This window comes from Marmota flaviventris, chromosome 11, assembly GCF_047511675.1.
Source record: "Marmota flaviventris isolate mMarFla1 chromosome 11, mMarFla1.hap1, whole genome shotgun sequence".
Taxonomy (NCBI): domain Eukaryota; kingdom Metazoa; phylum Chordata; class Mammalia; order Rodentia; family Sciuridae; genus Marmota; species Marmota flaviventris.
This window is the reverse complement of record NC_092508.1, coordinates 81,592,369-81,607,905: the sequence shown is the minus strand read 5'-3', so window position 1 is coordinate 81,607,905 and position 15,537 is coordinate 81,592,369. Positions and strand designations below refer to the sequence as shown.

Here is a 15,537-nt window from a genome sequence, read left to right as displayed (position 1 = left end):
AGGCAGAGTCTGTTCTTCTTTGAGGGAACAAAATATTGTGACTGACAGCACCTCAGATAAGTTTCAATAACTGACCTCTGTGCTAGAAATGCACAAGTATTTTTATTCTGTACTGTTTTGTAGTGTAAATTGACATAGATTATCAGAGAGAATTTTTATGCATTAATTGTGTTTACATGAGGTGTCATTCTGCTTCTCTGTAATAAGGATAAAAAAATATGAAGATTTCTAAAAAACTTAAAGCATCATTACTACATTCACAGAAGAATGCAAAATATTGGAAATAGACCCAATGCCATTTGGCAATATTACTCTGTTCTTAAAAGTACTTCAACTGACTTTTCTGATACTAAAGTTCTGTTTTTAATCTATTAGCAGTCTTACTTATTAGACTTCTTAATGCTTGATATTAACCAAAAATAATTTGCTTATTTTTTTCTGCACAGTTTTTAATCTATTTCCTTGCATGTAATAATAAAAATAAAGTCATGATGGAGATAGCTCTTCATATTACAAGTAAAAATCATACAACTAAATGTAAATGCCTCCTCTTTAAAATTTTCATGTTATATCTCTTTTAGAACAAGTTGAATGGAATAACTGAACTGTTGGCAAGAAGTTTTAAGTCTTATTTAATAAATAATTGGCATCCAAGTTCCTTATTTATAATTTTCCAATAAATATATAGAAGTTTAGGTTACCATAAGTCTTTCTTCATTATATAATAAAAAAATTAAAAGTAGACTTCAGATTTTATTAATTCCACATTAAGCAGGATCATTAAATTGATGCTATTATTTTCAATGTGGCTCTTTGCATCCCAGCTTCAATAGAATTTTCAGTTCCCTATAGATGTATTTGTATGAATGAGGTATTTTCTGTGGTACAAACAATTTCATGCTTTAACAACTCAAAAGTCAGTTCAGATGTGGGTTTATTGTTTTTTGGTTGGTTGATTTGTATGCTTGTAAAGTGCTTCTTGAGGTAAACTTAATTACCCACTGAAATTATTTTGTCACCTAAAATTCTTATATCTATAATATTAATGATGTGCTCTGTATTCGAGGAGGTGAAGGAATAAAAACACAAGGAATGTGGAGCTCATCTCATAATAGAAAAGATGGACAAAGATACAAGGAATAACTTTTTCCAAGTGTTTCTATTACCAATGTGGCTCATAAAGTGCCAGAAATACTTTGTTATAAATATAAGAAATTATCAGTGATATATGTTTATATTTATGGTTATTCTAGTTTGTAAAGAGATGATGTATGTTCAACTTGAAGCAAATGACTTAAAAATCTTGATAATTTTTTTTACTCCATCTTATGAAAGACAAATCAACTTTTCATATTGCTATGAGCAAACCATGTCAAGTCTGGGAATCAAAAACTAAGAAGTCTAAAAGTTAAAAAAAAAAAAAAAGAAGTCTAATTAAAAGTTGATCAGTCACTTTCAGTTAATATCAGTTCATAATTATCAGTTCATAATTTTCCAAGACTGACTTCTTCACTTTTCTGATAATCATGTTAGTATGAGTTCTCCAAATTTAAGTCTGTACACTTGAAAATTATTTTAAAAACTAAACTTTTGCAGGTAAGGTTAAATGCTTTCAAATTAAATCAAGCCACCTGGGTTTGATTTGTTTATATATAACCAATTAAAATACTACTTGAATATATGTATGAGGCTAGCCTACCTTCAATGGCTACCTTCTCAATGTATAGTTTACCTCTCATTTTTAGGTTAATCTTCAATTTCTCCTGCCTCCTGGTAGCATTTTGAGGTGACACATTAAATTTTCCACCTGTTTCCAATTTTCTAAACTGTATCCATGCTGTAAAACTTGTAACTATTTTTTACATTAATTATTGCCCCCAAAAGTTAATTATAAGAGCTACAACTAAAGGAAAGAATCCAACTGACTAAGAGGAAGAGTTTCAAGAGGTCTAGAATACTGTAAAGGAATTTAGGAATTCTTGCCTTTGATTTTAATTTCACAATGAAATTCCTTTAGGATTCAGTGCATACACTTTCTCTTAAGCAAAATGTTGGCAATTTCTCTTCCCCCAATTCATCAATTCTTATTGTGAAAAATCAATAAGGTTAGTTATTGGTGACTTTGTTTTATTGAAATTATTATACCTCCAAAGCCTCTTGTTGCCTCTCCTTGCATATCATTTAGAAGTAGCCTAAATAAATATGACGGTTTTCATTTAAATTGTTCTTTGTGCCCAAGTCATTTGGACAATTGGCCTTAAACAAAATATGAATTGCATTTTAAGGCTAGTTCATTTATGACTGCACAACTGCTTGTGTTTTTTAGAGGCAGAAAGTCTATGGCCAGTAGTGTAATACTTTGTGTATGAATTGGAGAGTATTGTTTCTGGATGAATTGGATCTGAAGGCTTAAGTTAGGATTTTACCTAATAGTCATAAATAAAAGAATTTCAAATGAAAAGTTCATAGGAATTTCAAAGCATAATACTGATTTAAGTTGTAAAATCAACATATTCATAAAGCCCTAAAATGTAAATTACCCATTTTAAACTACTATTCATTGTAAATAAAAAATCAAAAACTTATCCTATCATCTAAATTAGTATTTAATCTGTTTTACTAATTTTTGTGACCAGAAGAGGAGTAAGATGAAAAAACCTACCCACTTACCAGCCCAAAAAATGCAAGGCACCTTTTGTCTACCTAACACCCTGTTTCCTCAAAAACTTCCCATCTTTTGTCAGCTCTGTTAGATTCCTCTCTGCACAATGTTTCTTCAGTACAATTTGAAGTAGGCCACAATGATCTATCTTCAAAGAAACACACTGGTAAAGGAGAGAAAGAAATATTTTTACATAGGGTCAACTTGGTTTTAGACTCCAAAATAAACAGGGAAGAATATATTATCTCTGACTTTTGTAGACTTGCCAACTTTCTGGTTTGAACTTTAATATGTTCCTAAGTTTCAGTTTTTCCTCAACAAGCTTTGAAAGTAAATGTCGTAGTTTAAAATGATAGTGATTATTTTATGTAGTTTTTTCCCCCTGTTCCTTTCTTGCCTGTTTCTGTCCTTTCTTAAGAGTAGTATTTTTCCTATCTTTAGTCCACTCTTGGTTTTCAAAATACTTTTGTTTAATTTTCTGTGAAGATCTGTATTTTTCTGAGAAATATTTTGGTACAAAAGAAAGAGCGATAGTGTTAAAGGCTATAATTTAGTAGCTAGCATAATATTGACAAAGAAAATGCTTTCCCTAGCAGGAAAATATTATCCTGTGAAGGACAGTAAGACTATAAATTATGCCTTTTTTCATATAATATGTGCAGTCAAAATTATTTCCTGATGTATTTTTAAACTATTTTTACAGTCCCAGTGGGTCTTTGTTATCTTGCTTGGAGCAGGTTAAAACATACCTGCTTACTGATGGAACATGCAAGTGTGGCTTGGAATGTCCTCTTATTCTTCCCAAGGTAACCATTTCACAATAGAGCTACAGCAGTTTTTTATTTTTAGGTATTTTATATATTTGCTTTTCTCATTTGGCATTTCATTTTTATATTAGTTCTCCAATCATGTATTTGTTTTAACTTTTATCTAATTAGACATCTTTTACATGCATTTTGGAATGATTAAAGATTGTGGGAAATTTACTCAGGTCATTTTCAAAGGTGACAAACTATATTCATATTAAATATTTCTTTAAAACCACAATTCACCTTTTTATTAGAGCTGTACCTATGCTCAATATTTAGTAATGCAGTATTTTCTTTAACTACTCTAACTGCAATATTACTTTTAGCATGGTTATTGATAAGTCTGTCATAGATGTTTCTAAAATTGTAAAGCCAAACCCTCATAACCAAAATATGAAAATGTTTTACTCCTTTACAAGGTAAAAAGTAAAATTACTTAAAATAGTAAAATGTTATTTGCTATAGAAATAGATCATTCTCTGAATGTTTTATAGTATTAATTTTCAAACTAAAAATTAATAAACAACTTTTTTCTTTTTACTGTTACTGCATCATAAAAAAAATTTCTAATAAGTAAATTTTTAATAGAGCAGTAGATTTTCTAAGTCAGTGAAAAGGTAATATAAATACAGTAATAAAAGGAAGCCAAAGGAAAGTTAGCATGTAGAAATATCATAGTTTTTTGTTTTGTTTTTATATCTAGATTTTATCTGTTTTTGTACTGGTATAATATCAGGAACTATCTAAAATTGGAAACATTATTAGATATTAAACTTTTCCATATATTTATCTTGGTTATCTGAGAATTACTGTAATTTTCATTATTTATTTTGCTACTAAAAACCGTTAAGTTCAGCAGAAGTATTTATTAAGTTATATAACATTGTTTTCCTTAAGTTTAAAAACTTAAGAAAGTTTTATTCAGATTTATGGCTTAATCTCAGTACAATGTTTTTCTTTTTAAACAAGAGGATCTTTTTATTAAATGTTTTTGCAGACGTATTCTAAACAAAGACTGTGCTTTTTCCAGGTATTTAATTTTGATCCTGGAGCTGCTGTGAAACAGAGAACTGCAGAAGATGTTAAAGCAGATGAAGATGTCACAAAGCTATGCATACATAAAAGAAAAATCATTGCAGTGGCCACACTTCATAAAAGCATGGAAGCCCCACATCCTTCTCTGGTGCTCACCAGTCCCGGAGGAGGAACAAGTATGTAATATGGCTAAGGGGTTAGGAATTCTCCTCCCCCGCTCCATTGCAAGAGAAGGAGATGCTGGAAATCACTTTGCCAAAGCATTTTCCCATTTCACTTTTCAAACATGCACAGTGTTTTTAAGGTTTTATATGATCTATCATTTTAGTGCAAATAGCAAATTAATTCTGAAAAATTACCATGAGGTTATTTCCCAGAATTCCTTGTGCAGATCATCTAGTTACATAATCAGAATAAACACTAATTAGCACATCCTAATGCTATGCAGATGTGCAGAGCTGAGCTCATAGAAAAGAAAGTGCCATTGGTTTTTAGGAAACAAATGTAGCCATTTTCATAGGGCTGTATTGGAAGATGTGATATTAAATCCCCAACAATTTAGCAGTTTTGTTAAAAACAAGCTGTTTCTTTTCTTTTTTCTTTTTTTTTTTAGTCATTTGATAACTATTTGTTGAACACCTACTAAACAAAAATCATCTTGCCAAGAACTTTTTATGAGCCCCCACTCAACTCACTCTCAATCTCTCTCTCTCTCTCTCTCTCTCTCTCTCTCTCTCTCTCTCTCTCTCTCTCCCCCTCACACACACACACACAATTTTTTTTTATATCTTTATTTTATTTATTTATTTTTATGTGCTGCTGAGGATCGAACCCAGGGCCTCACGTGTAATAGGTGAGTGCTCTACCACTGAGCCACGACCCCAGCCCACACACACAATTTTTTTCAAGAATTAAAAGCTGCAGAAAAAGTGCAAGGATGGCTCATTAAGTAGCCATCTACCATTTGCTTAGAAAACCACTTATATTTTGTTATAGAAAGTTGCAGGTATTGTCACTATTTACCCCTCAAGGACATTCCCCTACGTAACAACAATCTAATGATCATATTTGGGAAATTTAACGGTGATATAAAAATGTTGTCTAACATGAAGTGTATTTTAATTTCTCCAGTTTTCCTAACAATATCTCTTTTCACTTTTTAAAAAATTGACTTTAAAACGAGAATGCAATCAAAGATGGTGCACTGCAGTTAGTGTTACATTTCTTTAATCTATATCGAGTCCCCAGTGTCTTTAGTCCTTCATGGGACTGAAATTTTTGAAGAGTTCAGGCTAACTAGATTTGCAGGCTGTTCCTCAATTTGGATTTGCCTGATGGTTTCTTCATACTCAGGTAATACACATTTGATAAGAATTCTGCATGGGTGAAGTCATAGCCTCATCAGGATAAACACTTTCACCCATATCTATGACACTGTTTGATTGCTTGGTTAAGTTTGTGTCCATCCAATTTTTCCATTGTAAAGTACCCTTTTTCCCTTTGTGATTAGTATGTGCTTTGTGCCATTATACTCTGAGACTGAGGAACCTCTTTTTGTAAAGGCAAGAATATGAATTCCCTCTAAAATATTACAATCTGCTTAAGACTTGAAGAGTGGTTCAGAATAAAATATGGCAAGCACCAAAGCATGAGTTGATGAGGGGTAATTGATACTGTTCTGCAAAGTTCTGAAAAATAGGGACAATGAATGTGACCTGTAGAGCTCAGAGAAGGCTTCATGGCAGAACCCTGATTTAAACCAGCTTTGGGAAAATAATAGGATTTAGGCCTATGAAGGGAATAGGAAAATTATTCTTCAGAATGAGTGTGACATAATTAAGGTATAATGTGGAAACTAACCTAACTTGAATGGAAGATTAAAGAAGTATAATAAATTGCAGCCAAACTATTGAGAGCCTGGAATGTTAAAAAAACAATTGCTACATCATACAGGTAATTAAAATCTCTGACTTAGAACTCAGGTGAAGAGACAGATTTTGCAGCGATAAGCATAAAGCCTCTTTCCAACAACCCTCTAACCTTTAAATATAAACGGGACTAATTTTTACAAATTGCTCCACTTCTATATACTAAGATATATAAGGAAAAAAAAAACTTTTAGGGAATGTTATTCTTTTAATAAGGTACAATTTTTAAATTAAAAGAGTTGCAACAATTTAAACATAAGTTTAATAATAACAAATTATTTAAAATTTGCCTTTAACCTGCCACCTTGATGTTTTAATTTTTGCATATTATCCTGAATGTATTTCTGAACTTACTTTTGTCTGCTGTTGATCTCACATCACATTATGTCATACAGTTTTACCTTTTTCTACAGTCTGCCTTATTGCCTTTCTTAAGACCCAGAAGAATCTTAATCTAAGTCCTTTGTCATACCTATACATACAAATTTAATTATTGAAATTTAGGATAAATATTTAATTAGTATAGGCAATAATTGGTATATTTCTACCCCTTCTAAGTGCTACACTTCATTGGATTGTTACTCTTACTCTCTTCAGCAATAGCATTTTTTCCATAACTTTAAATTATTTCATGAAGTTGAGGTTTAATAATTAAAAATCAAAAGTCTCACATAGTAGCTTTTATCTCCTTTTAAATAAATATATAAACATTTACATTGTTACTGTTTATTCTTTAAAAGGTCTACTTGAATGTAAGTGGGTGCCTGGTATTTACACTTGCCAACTCTTGTATACCTTACTTCCTAAATGTCATATAGCCTCAGCCTGACTTTTGCTGGTTTGTTTAGTATTTCTGTTACTTTAAAGAGGATAACTATTTTGCCTTAAATATGGACAAAATTCCTTCTAAAACACAGCAATTGTCTAAATTCTTTTTGTTGAATATAAAAATGCCAATATTCATATTATTTTTAATCACTGAACTATAGATAATTATATGAATACATTTTTATCTGAGAAAAGATGCAAGCAAGTGATTATGATTAAAGAGAACACAGCCAGTCCCATTATAATTCTAGTGATATGATTACATGTAACTGTTGTTACTATATTGCAAGCATAGTACCCTACATATTTTTAATGTTATTTCTTTAATTACAAACTTTAAAAATAGGCTTCAAATGACTTTATCTGCTGCCATTCTGTTATGTTATTGGTTCTCAACATTTTCTATATTATATCTCAAAATTACCTTATTAAATAACCTCTACCATGCTAGAATTAGAAAGTCTGCATTTTCCAAGAAAACTATATGTTCACTGCTTTCTCATACTACTTGAATGCACTCTACCTTGACTTCTGTATGTCCCAGGTTGTGACTGACTACCTTAAAAATTTTTATTATATGATTTCATCTGTATACTGTCTAGCAAGTAGAAGTATTTATCTTAAATGTGCATTTCACCTTTTAGATAAGTATACCTCTGATTGAAAATGAATCTAAGTATATTTGCTAATATGTTTTGGTTCTATAAATAGTATGGCAAATATATAGTAAGAAGGGTATGACTTTCATCTCCTGTGCCCTGACAGACTCATTGGCATTTTCTCACAGAGTCCATCTAGAGCTTAGCATCCTTTTCAATACAGCTCTGTAATCAGCCTCTATAAATTGATGGGAATTGGCATATGAAACAAATTTTATTTGCCATCTCTGTTTTAGAAGGCACAACTTCATGAAAGAGTTAAGCATCCGTAGGGGCTTAGAAACTGAAACCTAGAATTCTAACATGATAGAGTGAAAATTCTGTATGATGAACCAGCTTGCTTTTGTTGCCTCTATTCTGTCTGATCTCCAGAAGAACTGAAGGGATTCCAAAAAGCCAGAGAGGGAGAAATGCATTCATGTAAAAAGAGAATTCTCAATAGCAGCCCAGTACTGAAGGTTTTAGCACTCCATTGAATTTTACATTAGAATTCTATCCTAATAAAAGATTTGTAATCTCTTACCTAAATTGGTTGATTAAAGCCATTTTGACAACAATGACAAAGGGCAAAGAAATTATAGTGTTACAGTGTTGTAGACATCATGAAGCTAAGAATGACTGTAATATCACTGCATTTATTCTTGTTATCATTCCTATTTTAAAAGATGCAGAGTTCCATTCATGTAATTCACAAAAATAAAGAGTCTTACTCTCAGAATGAAAATGTTGAGATAAGGAAATATTACTGTAGCTATCCTGAGAAGGTTTCAGTAAGGTAATAGATGCGTTTATAGAGTAACAAATTTTCTTATAGAAATGAAAATTCATTTAAGTCATACAAGAAAATAAATATGTCACACAGATTATGATTTCCAATTGTAATTGTGCACTCAAAAATTTTAAATCCAATAAGATAGTAACATCACCACTTCCATCTGGGCTGTCAGTCTTGATTTTGCATATTCTAAATCTTATTAGAATGACTGATGTCAGTATGTACTGATTTAGATGCCTAGGCTTTCTCAACAGAAAAGAGGTAAACAAGACTAATGAACAATTACTGAGAATCTTTGGTCAACTAAGGAGAATAAAGTACATTTTTTAAATCAAAGTTTAAGGTAGCTGCTTGCAGAACCTTTTTTCATTGCATAGAATCATAATTTTTATTTGCAAATTTGTATTTCCTGATGACCTTTTCCCTATTTCTTCCTGATTTCCTCCTTCCTTTCCTCCCTGCCAACACAAAAGAAAGAAAACTATTAACAGAATCTTTTTTCTCTTTCACATCAGATGCAACTCCAGTAGTACCTTCACGGGCAGCAACTCCAAGATCAATAAGAAATAAGTCTCATGAAGGAATTACAAATTCTGTAATGCCTGAATGTAAGAATCCTTTCAAGTTGATGATTGGATCGTCAAATGCCATGGGAAGGCTATATGTACAAGAACTGCCTGGAAGCCAGCAACAAGAACTCCACCCTGTCTACCCCCGGCAGAGATTGGGCAGCAGTGAACACGGACAGAAATCTCCATTCCGTGGCAGCCATGGAGGCCTGCCAAGCCCAGCATCATCAGGTTCCCAGATATATGGAGATGGTTCAATCTCTCCACGGACTGACCCACTTGGAAGCCCTGATGTTTTCACAAGAAATAATCCTGGTTTTCATGGAGCTCCCAATTCTAGTCCTATTCACCTAAATAGGACTCCTCTTTCTCCACCTTCAGTAATGCTACATGGTTCTCCTGTACAGTCATCCTGTGCAATGGCTGGAAGGACTAATATACCTCTTTCCCCAACTTTGACTACAAAGAGTCCAGTAATGAAAAAACCAATGTGTAATTTTTCAACTAATATGGAAATACCACGAGCAATGTTTCACCACAAACCACCCCAAGGCCCACCACCCCCTCCTCCACCTTCTTGTGCTCTTCAGAAAAAGCCATTAACATCTGAGAAAGATCCACTTGGCATTCTTGACCCTATTCCTAGTAAACCAGTGAATCAGAACCCTGTTATCATTAATCCAACCAGTTTCCATTCAAATGTCCACTCTCAGGTACCTGTGATGAATGTAAGCATGCCTCCTGCTGTTGTTCCTTTGCCAAGTAATCTCCCTTTGCCAACTGTAAAACCTGGCCATATGAATCATGGGAGTCATGTACAAAGAGTTCCGCATTCAGCTTCAACCTCCCTGTCCCCTTCTCCAGTGACATCCCCAGTGCACATGATGGGGACTGGAATTGGAAGGATTGAGGCATCGCCCCAAAGATCACGCTCATCTTCCACATCATCAGATCATGGAAATTTCATGATGCCACCTGTAGGACCCCAGGCCACTTGTAGTGGTATTAAGGTTCCACCCAGGTCACCAAGGTCAACTATAGGGTCCCCAAGGCCATCAATGCCATCAAGCCCTTCTACCAAGTCCGATGGACATCATCAGTACAAGGATATCCCTAACCCATTAATTGCTGGAATGAGTAATGTACTAAATACCCCAAGCAGTGCAGCTTTTCCTACTGCATCTGCCGGAAGTGGTTCTGTAAAGAGTCAGCCTGGTTTGCTGGGAATGCCTTTAAATCAGATCTTGAACCAGCACAATGCTGCCTCCTTTCCAGCAAGTAGTTTACTCTCAGCAGCAGCCAAAGCACAGCTAGCAAATCAAAACAAACTTGCTGGTAACAACAGTAGCAGCAGTAGCAATTCTGGAGCTGTTGCCGGCAGTGGCAACACTGAAGGACATAGCACTTTAAACACCATGTTCCCTCCTACTGCCAACATGCTTCTCCCAACAGGTGAAGGGCAAAGTGGTCGCGCAGCACTAAGAGATAAGCTGATGTCTCAGCAAAAAGACTCATTACGGAAAAGAAAACAGCCACCTACCACAGTGTTGAGTTTGCTAAGACAGTCTCAAATGGATAGTTCTGCGGTTCCTAAACCTGGACCCGACTTGCTGAGGAAGCAGGGTCAGGGTTCATTTCCCATCAGTTCAATGTCTCAGTTACTACAGTCTATGAGTTGTCAAAGCTCTCACTTGAGTAGCAATAGTACCCCGGGTTGTGGGGGCTCAAATACTGCTTTGCCTTGCTCTGCTAACCAGCTGCATTTTACAGATCCCAATATGAACTCCAGTGTTCTTCAGAATTCACTGACACAGAACATACCTTTAAGAGGGGAAGCCGTGCACTGCCACAATGCAAACACTAACTTTGTTCACAGTAACAGTCCAGTCCCCAATCACCATCTTGCAGGTTTAATAAATCAGATTCAGGCTAGCGGGAACTGTGGGATGCTCAGTCAGTCGGGCATGGCTTTAGGAAATTCATTACATCCCAATCCACCTCAGTCAAGAATTTCAACGTCCTCCACTCCAGTGATACCAAACAGCATTGTTAGCAGCTATAATCAAACAAGTTCTGAAGCAGGTATGGTTTTATTAGAAAAAAGTACCCAAAGGTACTAAGTTTTTCTACGTTTTTTTAAAAATTTGTACCAAAATATTTATTATAAGAAATGATCCTTTCCCCATTGTGAAATTTTCTTCATTCTTTAGTATTTATAATTTTATTTACAGAATGGTAGGGATTTGTCTATTGGAAAGAATAAGGGGATTCCATATGTTTCTGTTATTTGTTATCAATCTGTGTCATTTTGAATATTGTTCAACTTTTAGTTGGTTTTATAACCAATGGACTATAAATTGCAAAAAAAAAAAAAAAGCCATAGAAAGCAGGGTTTTCTGGTTATGAGACATGTCCTGGTCTATGCCAATATAGAAGCTGTTTCCCCTTGCTTTTGTTTGTATTCAGGTAAATGAAGCTCATCTTGGAAAATCCAAAAAGGCAAAAATAAATGGATATTATTTTTCTTGCTGCTGAACAGAAATAGGTGAATGGATAGGAAAAAGTAACTAGAAGTTGTATGAAATAGGAAGCTATCTTCTAATGTGTTTTCTTATCCTAGTTTGCTATCCTTTATTATAATTTGTTTGAAAAAATTCAAAAATGAATATTGGCTACTTCTTTTTTTTTAAAAAAAAAAAGTAATAATTTAAGTTTCCTAATAAAAAGGCTTGAAAACCTGATTTCCAGAATTTTTGATCTTGAAATTGCTTTAAATTTTCTTATAGAACTAAACCATTATTTTTACCATTGACACTAAGGTTTTGAACCCAAATTTAATGTAAATCTTCACCCACTATTAGTGAAGGAGACAAGTTTATGTAAAAGTAGACACATTAGAAAAAGAACTATGTTTTGTGCAATAGAGTCCTCAGAAATCACTATAAAAACTGTATGGAAGCACTAAAGAGATGAATTCGTTGAGACTTCAGAAAATTTGACCATGAAAACATTAGAAAAACTACTAAGAGCCCAACACTAATGATTTCAGATTTGTGGGAAATGACAGGGAGGCAATAAAAGATGACTGCAGAGTTATTATAATTCTTATTTGAGAACAGCAAGCTTTAAAAACCAGATTGCTCCTGGAAATGAGAAAACTGCTAAGGCTTTTACTAATCAACTACCGTTAGATTTTGTGGACTGTATCACACCACCATGCTGAAAATGGATACTCTACATGTCTATTGCTGTAGTAAAACCAAAAGTGTTTTCTTCCTGGTGTTGCCATCTTTCACAACCTGGTTATATGTTCTGTGTTGATGTCAGTATTTAATGAAGAACTGTTCAATGACCTCTTGTGTTAAAAAGAATACAAGGTTTAGAAGATATTCAAAATTATTAGTGCCTTCTTGATATTCTTAGTTTAAGGAATCTTATGAACCTTTATTTTTTATGTGTTTAACAGAATTGTTATCCCATAAGGGGCTTCCAGCTGTTCACTGACTCCTTATTCATTAATTCTACACAAAAATTTAATCTTATACATATAGAAGGTTAAAGTTACATGATTTCTATAACTATTTAACAATGTACCATATTCAATGAGCACACATTCAATCATTTTGATGAGACATTGGTAGTCTCATTATATTATGTAGTTTTGATAGTTTTGATACCCCTTACCTCAATTTACTTAATTTCAGGTCAAAATTCATATGTGCAAAGTATATGTATTTTATTAGTGATATATTTCAATTCATCCATAATGGAAAAGACCAATGTTTGTTAACATTCTTGTTTCTTCTGATGCCAACTTTAGGCTTATTTTATATAAGATAAAATAAGGTCACTTATTTTTCTGTCCCATGTATCTATGTAAAACATCTGACTTCAATTGCTAGTCCTGGTGGTATCAAAGCACACAGATTAAAATGATATTAATATAAGAGAAGCTTTAGCATATATATAACTAAAAAAGAACTAGAATAAATGACTAGTAATGAAATGATGTGACCAATGATGCACAAGCTAACCTGAAAACATATGTTTAATTAAAATCTAAGTTAGTAAGAATTTTTAAACTATTTAACCTTATAAAATTAAATACTAAGTAATGTACTTAGGTCTGCTGTGCAGCTGGTTATGAAAATGGGTTGACTTACTAATTAATGTAACTCTTTTGATGAGCTAAATATTGAAGAGATCTTTAGTGCATGTTTCTTTTTGCTATGAAGTAAATTGTGTCAATTGAATGTACTGTTCTTATAATCACCTGGCCTAAATATCTGTTCACACTGACATTTATTCATTCATCAAATAATCATTAAGCACCAAGGCTGGGCATCCAGAATGAGACAACAGGTGACAGTCACAGCTATCCCTGTAAGAGGTTTTCTAGGTATTCCTACTACAACAGTAATATATGAGAAGAAAAATGGCTATCATTAAGTATCTACTATGTGCCAAGTGGTTTACCTGTGTTATTTATAATCTGTGCAGTTTTCCAGAGTATAGAATTTTATTGTCCCTGTTTTCCAGAAAAGGAAACTGAGCCTTAGAAAATTTAACTGTCCAGGATCAAATGTAACTGAATCAGAACTTGAACTCAGGTTCATCTGATTCTAAAATCCATTTTTCCCCAGCTGTATAAGTTCTTCATCTGAAATGTTTAGTGTACAAAAATAATTGTTTTCTACTTCCATTTCAAAATCTTTTAAAATGTTCAATAGAAGATGAATAGAAGCACATCAATACATGTTAGAAGCCACATTTATAAATTTATGATGTATTGTTAGACAATATCAATTTTTGAACTCTACTATCATAGCACAAAATGATTTAAATGTTTTTCTCAGTTACAGAAGAAATATCCAAAATATCATGAGAACTGCCCTTATTCATGGATCATAGTTGGGGACCTTTCTGTCAATGAGTTATCACCTCACTCAGATAAGAATGGGTTTCCTACTGGGTGGCCTATCACTAGACCTTCGAAAGAGGTGACTGTGCAGATACTAATCATGTTGTTCCAAGACTGGTAGCATAGTAAATGTGAAAGAGACCCACAGGTAACACGTCCAGCTGCACCCTGTGCTAACAGCCTAGACATAGCTCAGGTGACCTGCTCCATTCAGTGCCTTTATTCACTCTCCTAAGCAGCAATTCAGAAACATCACATTAAGACATTGAAACAAGAAATTACTTTCTCTGAAAATGCTTAATTTGATTGGTAACTTATTTTCAAAACTTCTTTTTAAAATGATTTTTCTATTGTTAAGACTCCAAATATTGAGTCTTAGGTCTATATATGAGTTCTGTATTATTTACATTTAAAATATACAACTCAAACAGATGAATTAGGGGCAAAGATTGTGACAAAATCAGATAAAAGATATGAAATATTTAGAAATCATTTCTAAAACTTAGGGGCTTTATTAATTCTATTTGGTGTTTTCAGAATGGCTTTTCACTAGAGCTGCTCAATACTCTGGATTGTAATGTGTATAGGTTCCTATTAGCTTTTTGAATATAAAATTGCAATTCAAGCTTAATACTTTCATGTAACAGATGTAGAACTAACAGGAGGATATTTGGTGACATACCCCAAATTCTAATGCTCTGGTGAATGTGGCAGCCAAACCCCAAAGTTCCTAAATCACAGTCCAAACAAACTGCTGAACACAAGCATATGCTCAAAATCCTTCAGCAGTAAACATTTCAAACAACTTTCAGTTTTTAAAGAGAGACAAATTTCAGTACTTCAGTGGTTCCAGCTCATGTCCTGTGGTGTTTTGATATACAGAGGGAACCAAAATCAAGTGCCCTTGACTGGCAGACTTCAAAAGGCCCATGCTTCCTGGGGCTTCTGGCTATAGCACACCTGCTAACCACGTCACTAAAACACCTATACTGGGAACCCTGGCCTCTGTAGGGGACTTGGCCCTGTCAGCATCCATACAGGAATGTGTCCCTCCCATGACCCTGTGATGTTTCACAATTTTCAAAGAAGAAAGATTTAGATTATTCTAGTAACATTCTTTCTTAATAACAATCTTCCTCCTTCCAATATAATAAAGTCATTAAATATAACCTTTTCATTTAAAATGCTTTTATATCCTATTTTTCTTAATAAAAACATTTAATCAACTCTTCTCAGCACATGAAAATATAATCATGAGGGGACAGAGTATGGATTTATGACAAATGAGGAAATAATTAAAACATTTATTTGCCTTAACTCTTAAATATATACATTGACTAATAAGAATATA

At 33.5% G+C, this 15,537-nt stretch overlaps 1 protein-coding gene across 8 annotated transcripts in view; it reads left to right on the top strand.

Moving 5' to 3' along the window:
• Positions 1-15,537, top strand: part of Mbd5 (methyl-CpG binding domain protein 5) — a 409,185-nt gene that overhangs the window by 355,322 nt on the left and 38,326 nt on the right. For all 8 annotated transcript variants that reach the window (XM_071619190.1, XM_027938016.2, XM_071619187.1 and 5 more), the window contains exons 10-12: positions 3,366-3,468; positions 4,502-4,682; positions 9,212-11,347. In XM_071619190.1, the coding sequence (XP_071475291.1) occupies positions 3,366-3,468; positions 4,502-4,682; positions 9,212-11,347 (2,420 nt within the window). The remainder of the gene's footprint in view (positions 1-3,365; positions 3,469-4,501; positions 4,683-9,211; positions 11,348-15,537) is intronic.